General features: G+C 40.8%; 1 protein-coding gene across 2 annotated transcripts; it reads left to right on the forward strand.

Moving 5' to 3' along the window:
• The first annotated feature begins 251 nt into the window (after nt 1-251).
• SEC22A (SEC22 homolog A, vesicle trafficking protein) lies at nt 252-13,602 on the forward strand. Of its 2 annotated transcripts, XM_065751188.1 has the most exons (8): nt 252-264; nt 1,390-1,621; nt 3,680-3,883; nt 4,722-4,885; nt 6,130-6,324; nt 9,978-10,096; nt 11,905-11,970; nt 12,847-13,602. In XM_065751188.1, exons 3-8 carry the CDS (start codon nt 3,702-3,704, stop codon nt 13,045-13,047), a joined length of 927 nt encoding a protein of 308 aa, XP_065607260.1. In that variant the 5' UTR covers nt 252-264; nt 1,390-1,621; nt 3,680-3,701; the 3' UTR covers nt 13,048-13,602. The 2 variants fall into 2 exon arrangements, with proteins under 2 accessions (XP_065607260.1, XP_065607261.1); XM_065751189.1 differs by lacking the exon at nt 252-264 and having other exon boundaries at nt 1,320-1,621.
• The last annotated feature ends 2,555 nt before the right edge of the window (nt 13,603-16,157 follow it).

The raw sequence follows: 16,157 nt of genomic DNA on the forward strand, positions 1-16,157 counted from the left end.
CTCACGTACCTCCACACGTCACCACACGGAAGGATCAGCGTCACGCCGCTCCGCCCTGTTCGCCCATCATGGCGGCGGTAGGCCCGGCCCAACAACGGCTCGTCGCCATGGCGACGCCCCCGGCCCCGCCCCCTGCGCCCCCAGCGGAGCAATGGCGAGGCCGCGTCGGGGTCACGTGACGGCGCCGGAGGACGTGGCCTGCTCCCACAGTGCTCCGCGGCCTCGGCGGCGTTGTTCGGGTGCGGCGCTCTGCGCTCCGATCCGGTGAGGTTCCTTCGTGCGGCCGTTACCGTGGCGGGCCTGAGGGAGGGCAAGGGCGGGCCTGGCCGGCCGCTGTCGCTTGGGGCTTTGGGACTGATCGCGGGGTGTCCGGTTGGGCCTCGGCCTTGCTGTCCTATGCGCGCTGGGAGCGGTTGTACCGGCGTGGTTCGAGCAGCTGGGTGGAAGGATTGGGATGTAGGGCGCTTGAAAAGTAAGGCAGGCTGCTCTTGGGAAGGGCCGGGCCTGAGCTGGGCTGGCGTTTGGGTTGGCTAGGGCCGGGCTTTGCTGGCACGCAGGCTCGCGCGGTGTGTTCATGGCAGCGAGCTCTCCGTGGGGGTCCCTGGGGTTCGGGGTCTCGCTGAGCAGCGCGGTAGTTCGGTTTGTAGAACCCGCGCGGTTTCTCCGTGAAGTTCTCGAGCGGCTTTTTGGATTTGCGTGACGGAGCGGACTGGAATTGCACGAGATGACAGTGTGTTCCCTTCAGGACTGTCTGTGCTAACCCCGAGCCCAGCACCTGGCTGTGTCCTCAGGTCTTACCCAGAACAAGACAGCAAACCCCATCCCTGGCGTTCCCCCATACCTGGGATGGGTTTGTGGACCATCTATGGTGAGTGCAGTCTGTTGTCATCTTCGGATGTTCAAAAGACAAAGATTTTATTTTGAAGGAAAACCTATGCAATTTGAAATGGTGCTGTGATGTAATATCTGCACTTTTGAAGAGAAGTTCAAAAAGGCACTTAAACTTAGTTCTGAAACCAATCCTGTGTCACTAATGCTCTTTCCTCAGTCTCTCCTTCTGTATGTCACTTCATGTCACCTCCTGATGGCCTTCTGTGAATCTGCTGTTTTGAGGACTGTGTAAAGTAGCTTTTCTCTTTTCGAAGCTTTAATAAAGTATTAAAGGTATTTTCAAGTGAGGCTGAATGTTGTGTTAGGTACTATGTATCTCTGTACGTACCTGCAATTTTGGAAAACCTGGAATTTTAATATTCCTATTACTTGAGTACCCCTGTGTGGTCTCGTTGGGGTGTGTTCAGGCCTTTACAACAAGCATGCCCTCCCAAAAAGAGCTTAAAAATGTTGTTAACCGGTAAATACATTCATTATTTGTTTGTTTGTTCTTATCAGATGGCATGAGATGAGCTATAACCATCGAGATCATTTCAAAAGCGAACAGAATAGTATTTTTCCTTCTGAGAGCTGGCAACAAGATTCCAAGCTTCTTCTGCTGCGCTGTCATACCCGCTGCCTTCTCCTAGGATGGGACATGCAGTTACGTTCCCATTTTCACTTTAGCCACTATTGAAGATATTTGCTTCGTCTGAGGAAATGTAGATCCATGAAATGACTTTTTGTGCAAGTAAGTTAATGAGGGGATTTTAAATCTTGCTATCCCATTATTGTTCTCATGTTCGTATTGATACACCTCCCAGAAGGCCCTTTCAGAATTAAGTCCCAAGTGATAGGAGTGGTTATTATCTGAGAACCATTGCAATTTGAAGTGTCTCTGCAGTCTTGTCATGCTGTGGAGCGGCTGCTGTGGGCATGTGGTTAGCAGTGTAGTGCAGAATATGAGTGCAGTGTGTTTTCCATACCAATTGTCTTGCTGGGAGCAGATATGTAAATTTAAACATGGAGAAAAGTTTCTAGAACTGCAGGTTCAATTTAACTCTGCGATGTCCTGGGTTTGTTTTCTGGTTGCTTTCATTTTTTTGTTTGGTACATGCTGCTGATCAAAGCACCTCATACAGTAAGGAATTGTGTAATGAAATGGTGAAATGGCAAATATACCTTATAGAGCTCAGATGCACTCAGTAGACTACACACATCAGTGACTTCTGCTGCTGTTCCAAATTCAGTTCATAGCTAAATGCAGCATCTCAAAACAGGCTGACATTCACTGATGAGGCTGAGATTACAATAGATCTTCAGTGTTTTTATTAGTATATTTGTCTTTCTCAATAGTAAACATACGTGAACAACCTCAGTATGATTATTACTCAGCAAGTGTCCTTATTTATAACCTTTGAGGAGAGGGAAAGTGAAGAGATTAGAGTTCAAGGAAAAAGCAGCTGTTTCATTTATTTTCTTTTATGAAGAGGCAGTGCTGTTCAGGAAAAATTTGGATTCCTTAGTTTTCAGAATCCACTTTTGAGTTGCTAAGGCTCATAAAGCACTGTTATTGTCCTGGTGTGAAAGGTGCTATAAGCACATCAGTATTGCACACTAAAGCATATTTCAGTTGTATTCAGGAATCTGTTTTCTGTTTCAGTTTATGACTGTATGAAACCTCAGTAGCATCATCTGAGGGAGGCAAAAACCACGATTTTCATCGTTTCTGAAGTGATAGGTGCAGCAGAGCAGTGTTAGGAGTTGAGTGAGGAAGTGTTTGCTTTTGGCTTTGGATAGATTCTAGCAGTTCGCCCACTTGTCAGAGTGATCTTTCTTTTAAAAAATCTGCATAAAGCTTGTCTTGATAAACTTTTGCATGTTTTGGTTTAACGTGAGGTTTGAAGAACTTGGAAGTTTTAAACTTGTCATCTCTCTTTAACGACTGTCTGCAGGATGGGTGCTCATACTGTTTGTAGTGTCATATGCCTGCTAGAATTTTTGTCTTTTTGTGTGGGAAATGTTTAAATAGACAGTTTTTTTTTCTTCTTCTTCTTTAAGTGACTAGATTCCCTAGAGCTTTAATTGCTATGCTTAGAAAATTCAGTACTGGAAAAGCACAAAGGCTTTGCAAGCCCAGTGTTTGCGTGTTACTGACAGACGTGTTTCACAGATGTAAAAATGGGAACCCAGATAAGGAGGACACATCATTTTTAAGAAATGGTGCTGTGATTTGGGAGTTCTAGACTACCGTCCTTGCCGTCTTTATTCCTTGATTTTTGTTATTTGGTAGCATCTCTGTTTGTCAAGGTACTTCAGCAAGTACTCAGTAACAGTTTCATGAAAGCACATTGATATTGTTGCTTGATCAAGACATGGGTGTATTTTCTGTCTGATGTATGCTTATGGTACACGTTTTTTTCCTATCTGCTATTGTTTTTCTCTCATTAAAAAAAAAAAAAGAAAATTCTCAGCTTGAAGAATGCAATTGCAGCAGTGCTAAGGCTGTGCAATTGTGTATCATGCTCCGTAGATATCACTAGATGAGGATTTTTGTCCATTCAGATGAAAAGATTTGAAAATGTGACATTAAATGTACTGCCACTTTTACGTAGACCAATAGGTCCTCTTGACTTAGGACTTCAGTCTGAGTTATAGCTGCAGATTGTCTCCCTGTCCTATTTTAAGCCTGAGCCCAACACAGTTTGGACAGTTCGATTAATCACAATTAACTCCTTTGTTTTTAGTTTGACCTTAATTCTATTCATCTTCTCATATATTTCTAAGATCATTTTGTGTTCTGCGTTAGGTTGCTGTTAACTCTGTTGGCAATGTCTATGATTTTATCTGCCTCTGTGGTCCGTGTGAGGGATGGACTCCCACTGTCTGCATCTACAGATTATGATCAAAGCACAGGAGTGCAAGAATGTAGAAAATACTTTAAAATGCTCTCAAAGAAACTTTCTCAGCTTCCTGATAGATGTACTCTGAAAACCGGACAGTACAACATAAAGTAAGGCTTCTCTTTTCTATGTGTAACCTCTTTTTTTGTGTGTAGCATCCTTTGTCTGTCTGTGAAGTAAATGCTTTGTATGCTAGAAATGATTAATCAAAATGGTTGCAGAATTGGAGAATCACCAAGGTTGGAAAATACCTCACTGGTCATCCAGTCCGACTGTCCAGTGTGATGATGGTGACTCCATCACCTCCCTGGGCAGCCCAGTACAGCTCCTGACCACTTGTTTCATCAAGAAATTATTCTTAACATCCATTCTGAGCCTCCACTGGCCATTCCCTCTAGAACTAGAGGCCATTGCCTCTAGTCCTGTCACTACTAAGAGTAATACTGGGCAGTATTTGTGTATCAAGAGTTAAAAATTAAGAAATAGTAGAAAGATTGGAAGCTTCGATATTCTTCAGTAGAAGTTCAAAATTTATAACATCTGATTTCAAAGTTTTTAACCTACTAGAAGCATTTTTGCTAATTTCAAAGTTGCTTCTCAAATAAAAATCATCCCTTTTGTCCTTTGTCATTGCAGTTTGACTATGACTTGATTTCTTTTTTTAGTCTAAGCAGTTTAAAAAACTGCACAATCTCAAAACTTTGTTACTATCTAATCCATATCTGAGTGGATGTGATGTATGTATGTACACATGCACACTATATGTGTGTAAAAACATTAGCTAAATTGATTTTCTTCTAGAACAGAGTTAGACTTCTTATTAAGCATTAATTCCTTTGTTATCCCAGGTTTTTGCTTTTCTGATTGTAGAACATGAGATCAAACTAGTGAAGCTGTCACTTACCCAGGTAGAAATTAGAAATTCTGTTTTTGTTGTCTCAATTACAGCTTTATCAGTTCTCTGGGAGTTAGTTACATGATGCTGTGCACTGAAAACTATCCCAGTGTTTTGGCTTTCTGCTTCCTGGATGAGCTTCAGAAAGAGTTCATCACCACCTACAATATGATGAAGACAAATACTGCTGTCAGGCCATACTGTTTTATAGAGTTTGGTAAGGATCTGATTTCTTTTCATGCCCATTCTCATACTTATTCAAATGCTTATTTAAATAGTTATGTAACTTAATACACACGACACAGAAATATCCGAGGCAGCTTGTAGCTGTGCTTCAGATGGATCTGGAATCTGATGTAACTCCCATTAGGATTTGTTTAAAAGAAAACAACTTAAATTAGGCTACTAGAGTTTTATGCAAACTCATTCAGGTAGATTTTGGTTCATACCTTGTGTGACCAAATGAGAGTTCAGCTTCTCCTAGTTAATCATACACAGAGCTGATGACTTTGTACTTGTTGACATACTGAACCTGTAAGGGCACTGAGCTTCATACATTTCTCAAGTAAAAGATTGCAATTTCCTGTTGGCTCTCAGCTGTGCTGGAGTTTTTGTTCAGTGCATGGAAAGGAGATATTTTTATTTGCCTTATGACAGGCATTTAATCTTCTGACACGCAAGCTCCAGATACAACTAATCTCATATAAACCTGATTGTAGCTCTTATGGATTCTATTAATATCTTTTGCTTTAATACTGAAAGTTGTGTGTTTAAGTATTCTTTTAAATGCATCAGAGCAAAAAGAAAAGCAGTTTTACAGGAGGTTATAATACGTATAATACATATAAATATCTAATTAATATTGAGAAAGTACTCCATTTAGTTAATTTCTAACTGTAATTCAGTCAGTCCATTAGTAATGATGTTTGTATAATGTTTGTTCTAAAAGATTTCCTTGAAATTATTTCATGCTTTCATTTTACTAATTGTTGGGTTAGAATGTAGATCTGTTACAGTCTTTGTATTGGTATAATGTGCTGTTGTTTTTCTCTGGCTGACTATTTTGCAGGCACATTTCATACCCAAGTTTATACTTGAATTCAGGAGTTAGTTTTCTCATGAGGATATTTACCAACCTAGCAGAAAAGCTAGAATAAGTGCAATAAATCCATTGTACTAGCAATTCTTTCAGTATCATGCAGTGAAAAGTCTTGAGTTTATTCACAATTATAAAGTAATTAGCTTTCTAGAGATTCTTTTTTTTTTCCTTCTGAATTAAATAGCACATGATATATTAGTCACAAAACTGAAATAACATTAGAATGTTCCAAGATAAATGCAGGCATTTCAAACCATGCATCTCTGTTTGGAAAGTATGTAGTGCATAAAACTGCGTGGTTTTGGATTACTTTATAAGCAGAAGTCCATAAGGATATAACTTTTATTTTAATTTTTACGCAGATAATTTCATTCAGAGGACCAAACAGAGGTATAACAACACACGTTCTTTATCTACAAAGATGAACCTTGCTGACATGCAGACAGAAATCAAACTGAGGCCACCTTATCAGATTTCCCTGTCAGAACTGGGTTCAGTTAATGGGTTTGCACATTTATCTGCAGCGGAATATAGGGGTACTGGTAAGATCTCTGCAGGTAAGTTTCAAACTACTCTATTTGTATCCTTAAGTGACAGAGATACACAGTTGTCCTTCTTTTAACGTTTGTTCTTAAAAATAAATAAATAAATAAATAAATAAAGGTTTTTCACTACAGTGTTCTAAAGCATGAAATCGCCACAGTATAACAAGTACTTTACCTTAGACAACTATTTTGTTGTCTCAGTGTCCATCTTTTCAAGGCACTCAGAGAGAGATATTCTCTGGGCAGCTTATTGAAGGAAAAAAAGCTACGTGAAAATAAGCAAATGAAGAAGAGCACTTGACAGGATGATATTTTTTCCCCCACATTCTGTGATTTATCACAATTTTGATTATTTCTGCCCAGTGGGATGCAGTGATGCCAAAAGCTGAGAGCATCCTGCTGTGAGCTGTGATGATGAGGCACCATCCCTAGCGCTGTTCAAGAAGCGTTTAGATGAGGTGCTAAGGGATTTGGTTTGGTAGTTCAGTGGGTAGGGATGGTGATAGGAGGATGGTTGGACTAGATGATCTTGTAGGTCCTTTCCAACCTAATGTATCTATGAATCTATGAGTTACAACATCACTTTGGGATTTCACAATCGCAGATACTTCCTGAGAACTTTGCTAAAAGAAGTTCAATCTGAAATAAGTGCTGTATGTGTGATGTCAGTAATAGCCATATGTGGCATGACGTGGTGTTTAACTGGGCTAAAACTTTTGCCAGGATTTCTGACAGCGAATGCTCTGAATCAGTTTGTAACTGGAAAAATGATAAGCAATAAGCATTTGCTTGCTGAGAATTCTGCCTGCATCAAAGCTGGTTGTACATTTAAACTGTGATGTGGCGGATGATCACCTGATTTGTTTTTCCCCCACCTCTCCTCAACTTGTTAGTACAGAAGCAGTTCTGTTGTCCTCTTTTATCCCATCTTGGTTTCTGTTCTTTTTCCCCTTTTGGTTACTTTTAACATTCTTCTTCCTCTGAATTCCATGCATCTCTCTGCTCAGTTACCCATTTCCTTCCTTGAATTGCTGTAGAAACTTGCCATCAAAGGCTGTATGTTATGAAAGGTTTGCACTTTTCCTCTTCCTTCAGCTCTTCCAATTTTAGATCCTATCAAATAATAGTGTCTTGAATGAGCAAGTCCACTGACACCTTCATAATGCTGTACAATTGTTAATTCTGTCCGTCCTTAAGAAGAGCTTTCTTCAGGTGTTTGCTGCCCAGTCTTTTTGCTGGTCTTCAGAATTTACCCTTTAAGGACAACATCTCACAAGGAGATGCACTCTGTGTAGTGCAACTTCTGCATATGCTGTCCTGTAAAAAATATGGCACGCTGTAAGTGAGCTAAGTATCTAAGTTGGGTAGGAAGTTAGACACAGGTGTTGTTGCATAGCGCTGTGGTGGTTAACCTGTTTTGGTTGTGCTGCTGAACCGTTATGTTACTTTCTTATAGCTGGAAATGGGTATGTATCCAAGATATAGCCTTTCAGCCTCTTACTGCTACATAGTTGACCACAGCAGTCCTTTTCCTGTACTGCCAATTGTGTGCAGTGAGTAGTGGGGCTAGCTATTCATCTGGCAAGCAGGAAGTGCAGGTGATGGGTGGATTTTGTTTCAAGCATATATGTAGGTGTTGACAGGAATTAGAAATAGGGTGACAACATGCTGATATGTGAAATTTTAGGTATTTATTTGGGTAGCATAGATGGACTGTTTTCTGAGGGTTTTTTTTTTTTTTTTTTTGCTTTCCAACAGTGGAGCAGATCTCAGATGAAAACTCCTTTTTGTTTGATGGTGTATATCTTTTATAATGGGCATATTTTGTTATTATTTTTTAAATAAATGTTCTTACAAGTAACCCAGTATCTTACATCATGTAAGTTTCCTAAATTGTTATCTAAACTTCAAAGTTTTAGTTCCAAATTTCTGGTTTCTTTGATCCCTGGATTGCTTAAGAGAGTTTTTTTTTTTGATACAGCAGTTATGATCCCTATAAGATCTGTAGATGCTGACTTGAGGACAGCTAGTGTTTGCCATGCCTCATCTGACACTCCTTCATTCTTATGGTTTTTGCCTTCTGTACTTAAATGACATTTTTTTCCCTTTGATAGTGAAACTGTGATTTATTAAGCCCTGGAGAGCTTCAGGCCATCAGTAGCACTGTGCAGTGCCCTTTAAAGTTTTTAGGTTTATTTGTTTGTTTAATAAGAGGGAAACATTTTAATTTCATGCTGCTTCCGAATCTCTCTTGTTTAACTGACAACACTGTGTACTTTTCCTCCATGTGGTTCCAGAGAGGCATTAAAAACACTTCAACACATGCTGCTTTACAGTAACCTGGTTACACGAGTGTGGAGAGCTGTGTGTGGGGTGTCAGAACTCACCAGAGAGCTGCTTTTATTCACTAGTTAATGAAACACGTGGACTGTGGAGCACAAGCAGTCACGTAAGCCCTTAGCTCTTTGCTGCACTCCAGATGAGATTGTCTTTTAGAAGTCTCAGTTAAAGAATGGTTTGGTATGCAGATACTGTATCTAACCATAACCTAGTGGTTTCTGGTAGCATTCCCCTGAGTTCGTTATTAAATACTGAATGCAGCGCAAGTGAGCTAACAGAACTTGTTTTGTGCTGTAAGTTATCACAGACCAGTAGTCAGACAGCCCTGTCTGCTTATCAGTGTGAAGTAGCTTCTGTCTTTTTTTTTTTGTTTATTTGTTTAGTTTCTGCAGCTTCATAAACTGGATGTGTTCAGAGTGCAGCAGCCAGGATTGACACCCCTCTCCCTATTAGTGCTGCGGCTCATTAACCTCATTCTTCACATCTTTACACTTGGGTGGTTTCAGCAGAGTGATTTAAGCATGGTTCAGCAGTCCTTCTGTTTTCCCAGTGTAGCTAGGAGTTTTGCATCAGTTTTTCATATTTGCTTTCTGTTATTAATTATGGAAAGGGGTAGTCCATGCAAACATACACAACAATTATGTACTTGTGACGTTAAGATAAGCCCGAAGGAAAGAGTGTTTTAATTTTAATGTACTTCTGAACACTGTCTGGAAGGCCTCTGTGAGGTTTTAAGGTTGGTAATGAGCTGTTGATTCAGAATTGTCTTCTGTTTCTGCCTTTGGTAGTGCTCCCTGGCTGCATTTTTTTAAGGTAGAGGGGTGTAATTGGCTCTGCCTCAGAGTGTTCCAGTTCAGCAAGCAGCTAGTCTTGATAGTTCTGCTATCTTGATAGTCTTGATAGTTCTGCTAATGCACTAGTGTTAAAGAAAAATGAAAGTTGTGAGAGGAGCTCCTAATTGTGTGGTCTATTACCTGGCTACTAATTATGGACAAATTTTACTAGCAAGGGTGTCCTTTGCCATTGATTTCTTGGCATGTTTAAGCAGCTTTTGGGACCTTACTGAATAAACTGAATATACTGAGTTACAGTCTAAATATAGTGAGACAAGCATGTCTTAGATGAACTGAAGGCAAATATGCTTTCCTTTAAGCTTTAAAAATGTTTCCTCTTCTTAAAAATAAATAAATAAACAAAAAAGTGCATTTTTTGTTTGCTTCAGCAGTCTCCTGAACCAGAAGACACTGAGAAATTAGATTAATATTTTACATTTCTTAATATACCACTTAGACCGATCAATTATTTATTTTGACTTTGATTTGCAGCTCCTCACCAACGTCTGGAGCCTGTGACTCTGCCTGGGATTGTCTCATTTGTACTCAGCCTCTTGTGTGGAGCCTTGAATTTAATTCGTGGCTTTCATGCCGTAGAAAGTCTTCTACAGGTATTGTACCATGTTGATGAATGTGCACCATAGTAATCATACTCTCACCTCACAGTGTGCTTGCTATGTGAATTAAGACTTGCCAGTTTTGTCTTCCCAAGTATTGCTTGTGAGGTCAGATCGTTGTTTGTGGCTCTTGTTTATAAACCATGGATCCTTTCTGAGAGCGGTGCGTCGTTCATTAATGCTGAGATTTGCAGAAGTAATGGAAGGTGAGTGACCGACACCCTCTGTAGGTACTTTGGTAGCAGTGGGTGTGTGAACATAGCATTCTTTTTCCTAGATTTATTCCAGGATATGAAACACTTAATAGATATTCTTCAAAAACACTTGTGAGAAATGATGGACAGCTGTGAAAATCCAGCCAATTTTTTTTTTTTTTAAAGTTCTGTGAAGCAGAGGTCTGTGAACTCTGCTCAAGCCTCTCTTCCAGATATTTACAGAGTAAATATGTAAAGATTTAATGAAACAGTAATTGTGGAGGTCTTAGCACTTCCTAAGGACTAGTGAGTGGGTGAGCAGGATGAAAGGAAGTGCCCCACACCAGGGCCTTCTTGTCAAGTGGTGGGATTGTTCATTAGTTTTTGCTGGGTTTTTCTTTTTTTTGTTTTAAGAAAGAAACCAAACAGTGTACATCTTTACACTACTTCTAATTACAGACTTCTAATTACAGTTTTCTGTGTTATGTGTTCTTCTGTTGGTTCATAAAAAAGATGAAATTCCAAGTACACTGCTGTATGGATCATACTGAACAGGACTCTGTTGCTTTCAATGTTTCTAGGATTTGTTTTCTCCTTAAAGAAGCCAGCTGCAGAAAAGTGTGCAGGAGTTGGTTTAACCTGTGTGGCTGAGATAGGGCAGTCAGTTCCTTTTATTGATATGTTGCTGCATCTGGAGGTAAAAGATGTCAGTGCAGATGGAAGATAGTATTTTTTGTTTCTGACAAATGAGGCACACAAAAAATTCATTCAAATTTACTTTATTTTAGAAAAATCCACAAAATAGAAATATTCCAAAATATGATTAATGTTTTTTTTTTTTCCTGAAAAGTCATATGAAAGCTTTTCTATGACTGAGTGCTTCATTTATAATCAGTGGATCTTAACATCACCTGGATGTTAGCAAAACTCTATTCCAACCTGTGCTTCAGCAAATATGCTGCGAGGCAAAGGTTTGCTTATGGTTTTGGAGTGCACTGCAGTGTGTAGATCAGTTTTATAGAATGGTTTGGGTTGGAAGGGACCTTAAGATCATCCAGTTGCAGCCCCCTGCTATAGGCAGGGACACCTCCTGCTGGATCAGGTTGCTCAGAGCCACATCCAGCCTGGCCTTACGTGTTCATACATAAACACTTTTGTATGTTTTGTTTTTTAAACACAGCGTGGAAACATCTTACATATCAAGCATTTTTTTTCCCATCGTTTATTTCAAGGAAACAAAATTTTTAATAATCTGTCTGATAAACTTGTTTTGTTTGTTCTTGTGGCCATTAATGCAGAGTAGCCTGCATTGTTCTCTGTGTAGCATTTTACCACACCCTAGTGGCCAGTTTGTGTCTTTCTCTGTTACCTTGTTTCCCATTCCTGGAAGCTGCAGGACAGCACAGTCGAGCAAAGCTGATTTTGAAGGCTGTTAACAGTGTTTAGACTTAAATTTTACGAGGTATCTGGAGAGTGTCTGAGGCTTTGTTTTAGCTTATACAGGAATCTGTGTACATCTGTGTGAGACAGTGATGAACTGTCGTAGCGAAGTGTCTGGTACTTCATTGAAGCACTGTACAACATTGCTTTTTGCTTTTATTTTCACAGAATGAAGGTGAAGATTTCAGCTACGTTATTGCATTTTTTCTTGGAACAGCAGCCTGCTTGTATCAGGTGTGTTCTTACACTTGCATAATTCACTAGAGTTGAGACACGTCACTTTCCACTGTGTTTTCCTTTCCTGTCTGATATTTCGTGCTTACATTTCATGCCTGTAGGTTTTCCATGAATTAACCCCCAATAAATTATATTGTTTGTCTGCAAGTGTAAAATGCTTTTGCTTATTTTTTTTTTTTTTTTGAGGAACTTAAATAATAAAAAGAATGAAGTAGAATTTCTCTGGCATGTATAAAACTCAGCAAATAAATAGCCAAGAAGAACGTACTTAGATAATGTGATGATTAATTTGGTTAAAAATCAGTGTGAACATAATTATTTGCTCTGTGGGAGTAGTTTTGCATTAAAAATTAAACCTAAGTGATGATGGTGTTTTCCTTGCAGCCCAATAAAAACTGTCTTTGACAGGTGGAAACAGCTAGAATCCAGAGGAGACAAACTTTTTATTTTCTTTTTTTTTTCTTTTTGGTGGAAATGAAGTAGGTAGAATGATAGCAGAAGTGAAGATAATGCTCACAAAAGAATGTGGGACCTTTTAGAGCTGTTCCATGTCTTTCCCACTCTTGAGGACATAACACTGGGTCTTGTTTCTTCTGAAGAGGAACAAAGGGCATATTTTTGACCAGAGATTGCCAGGAACATCCACTTAACTTTATTGTGGGCCACTCGTTATTGCAGTTTTTAATTCATTTTTGGAGAATTGTTTGGAAAAAATAATCTTGCATTGATATCAAGTGCTCTTCACCCTTCCTTACCTGCGAAGTTAATGCTGTTGTGGGGTATTTTTTGGTAATTCATTCATGACCAGAGGCTTTTCTTTCCTGGAAGCTGTTTTCCGTGCAGTAATTCCATTTCTCTTTTTCTTCCTGACAGTGTTACCTGTTTGTGTATTACACAGGCTGGAGGAACGCCAAATCCTTCCTGACTTTTGGGTTAATCTGCCTGTGCAACATGTACCTGTACGAACTGCGCAACCTGTGGCAGCTCTTCTTCCATGTGACCGTGGGAGCATTTGCAACGCTGCAAATTCGACTGCGACGACCGCAGGGGAAGTCCCCAGATTACAACGTCTGACAGGTCCTGGAACATACAGAGGCAGTCTGCTTCCAACAGATACTCACTCTCAGGAATGTAAAGCTGTTCTCCAAAAGAAGGAGCTGTCTGGATGGCGCTTTTTGGTTCTGCTCCTTTTTTTTTTTATTTGAATAAAGCAATGTAAGATGCCCATGGACGTTTTTCACTTGCTGGTTTAAAAAAAACCTTTTCTTTTAAAGGAACAGCTAAGGACACAAAGGAATACAGAACTAGAGGAGGAAAATGGGTTGTATCATGCATATCTGTTGGTGGAAGACTCATTTGGGGGGATTTGGTGGCATGAAAAATGCTTTGCTCGAGACTATGCCAGTGGAAGGAATGTATAGGGTGCGTGTCCTGCATATCATGCAAGCTCTTCACTTCCAAAATCAGTTTTGCCTTTGTGAGGCAGTAGAGGATAGGCTAAGTTAATATTAAAAATGCTGTTGCATATTAGCAAACTAGATTTGAAATATGTAAGCTACTAAATTTTGGAATGTTTTGTTACACATTGACGTTTGCGTGTTTTCTTGATTAAAACATAACCTGGAAACTGTTTCTCGGGATCAGCTTTTTGACACCTGTGGCCCTTCATCTACTGCTATGAACACGTGGATGCTTTGTCACTGTTGGTTTCGTTTCAGTTATCCTTTGAAAGTGGTCTGTGTGCACGGTTTCAGTAACGGTCCGAAAAGTTCTGCCACTTAACCCAGGACTTCTGTGTGCTTCCTGTGAGCTATGGAGAGGTTGGAAGGAGACGGCCCAGAGGGTGAGTTGAAGCAACATGTGCTTGTTGAACTGTTCTTTTCATGTACCTTTACCAATGGGGGAATGATGAGCTGAAACCTGGAGATAAACAGCTACTGACAGGAAGATAATAAATCGGTCTGATTAGCGTGAACAAAAAACCAGATGGGGATGTTGTTCATTTCTGTGGCTTTATGCATTTTTTTAGAACCTCTACGAGGTATAGGTTTATGTTCAAGAGAACCATCAGCTGTTCCTGGAGTTTGTGAAGCAGCCAGCAAACATCTGGCATTTACAAAATACAGTAGCAGCAGTGTTGTACCACCATCAGTCACACTGCTTTTATTTTTGGCAATTAGATGGCAGCTATCTGTACTGATTCATGTTATGCAAGTAGAGAGACTTCAGTGTGAGATTTGGAGTAATGTAAACATTCACTGGAATCATTTTCTTTAACGCATTGTGCTGTTGGATTTGGAGACCAGCAGAGCTTTCCTGTGCTCTAAGGTGTTGCACTTCAGTCCAAAATGGTGTGTTTCAGTAGGTTGTTCAGAATTAGATTACCCTGGAGTCCCCTGTTTGAGCTTTTAGAAGTAGAGTTCATTTTTCCTTGTGTGCTTTTCTTTAGTGTCTGAGCTTTTTCCTGTTGGTCTGCTTCTTACATTCAGTATTTGGGCCAAAATTAAATATCCAGCCTCTTGCGCTCTTGTGTAAGGAACGTTTCTAGCAATGGGATGTGGAAAGAAGGCAGCTTTCCATTGTGGAATATATTTATGTGGTACTTGGGACTGATTTTTAGGTATTTCAAAGCTAGCAGAGATCTATAAGGTGATGGAAAATGCTTGCCTTTGCAGACATTGTAGCTATTTACTTAATGTTCAGGATGGATTCTCTAAAATATTAGTTGTTTCCTTACCGAAGGACAGAGAAGCGCCTGATTTGGGATGGTGTGCTAGTGCTGCCCAGCTGAGGCTGCACGTTTGTTTCCAGTAGGTGGCAATAGCTGTATGGCTCTGAAGCTGTGTGCTTGAAAAGATGTAGGGCCAGCTGCTGGCGGTGCAGCTTTCTCTATCCATGCTGATCTCAGGCAGGGCAGGCCTGGCACGAGGCACACAGCCACCCCACTGTGCTGTGAAGCTCTCCAGAGCAAAGTGGGGACAGAGAGTTGCTCAGGGATGGTAAGATAACAGCAAATCTCTGCTCTTTACAGCAAACCACCTGCCTGCTGACTGCCTGATGCTGCTGCCTTCACTGCACTAAAGTGCTCCATCTCCTTCCATTGAAAAGCTTGTGACAAAGGCTCAAGAGAATGGAACCTGAGGTGAGTTCTTGCTTGTTTGTTTCAAATTGATTTGGTTTTAGCTTAAATCAGCTAGTTTTAAGATAGACTGTCTCTCAAGTGAGCTCTCTGCCTCCCCTTGCTTGAAACATTGCTTTTGGGTTAGCTGGCAGATGTCCTAAGAGAATTTTGAAGGCTCCTCTTACCCCCTAAGTTCAAACTAGAAGTGGCAGTGTCTTCAGAAGCAGCCAGGAAGGGCAGCAGACAGCAGACATTTCCCTGTGGGCAGTTTTTGGCTGCAGGTTATTCCCAAGCAGTGTAATGTACCAAGGTGGGATCCAGGCACACTGGCAGTGCAGGACACGTGTAACAAACCCGATGCATCCTGCAGGTACCATTTCATTCTGCACAGGCAGACACGGTACAGCCAGCACTCATGAGAATGGTTTTTGGATGGAGAATGATGTACTGAGGGGAAAACAGATGGTATAGGCAGCAATCCTTAATTTAAATGAGAGGGCACAAAACTGGCTTCTCTCCCTTTGGGAATACCCTTGTCCATTGAGCCCCAAAAGTGGCTGAGCTGAACAAGCTGGGGTGAAGATGGAGCCTTTCATTTCCCAGTTATGCCTCAGGCTTCTGGGGATTGGTATAGTTAAGTGTGGCACTTAGTGTGAGCAATCCAGGAGCATCTTCTGCCTAGAAAACCTGCAAGGGCTGCACTGCCCAGAGGGCTGCCTCCTTCAGGTGTCTTTGTGAGAACAAATACACAGGTATCTGGGGAGTGCTTCGGAAACTGTGATCTACTTACAGTGTGCTTTCTTTTTTGAATCAGCTGATCGTAGTGCTGCTGTGAGGATGTCAGCTGCCCCAGGACTAACAGCTCAAGGTAAGTGTGTACACGGCACTCCACGCAGCAGGGATGCTCCCTGTGCAGGCAGAGAGCAGGGCAGCTGTGAGTGGGTACTGTGCAGTACTGGTGTTGCTCAATCACCCCTCAGTAGCTGAGAACTGAGTGCTGCTCTGTGCCATCCGATCTCTTCACTAGCCAGCTGCATCTAAAAGAAAACAGACACGCTTTACC

This window comes from Cyrtonyx montezumae, unplaced genomic scaffold (assembly GCF_038088225.1).
Source record: "Cyrtonyx montezumae isolate F1298 unplaced genomic scaffold, pur_monq_1.0 scaffold_7, whole genome shotgun sequence".
Lineage (NCBI taxonomy): Eukaryota > Metazoa > Chordata > Aves > Galliformes > Odontophoridae > Cyrtonyx > Cyrtonyx montezumae.

Bases quoted from the DNA above. Each gene is read 5' to 3' on its own strand.
- SEC22A (XM_065751188.1), top strand. From the start codon at position 3,702: ATGTCTATGATTTTATCTGCCTCTGTGGTCCGTGTGAGGGATGGACTC. The intron at 3,884-4,721 runs GTAAGGCTTCTC...TCTCAATTACAG, and splicing joins ACCGGACAGTACAACATAAA to CTTTATCAGTTCTCTGGGAG. The intron at 11,971-12,846 runs GTGTGTTCTTAC...TCTTCCTGACAG, and splicing joins CAGCAGCCTGCTTGTATCAG to TGTTACCTGTTTGTGTATTA.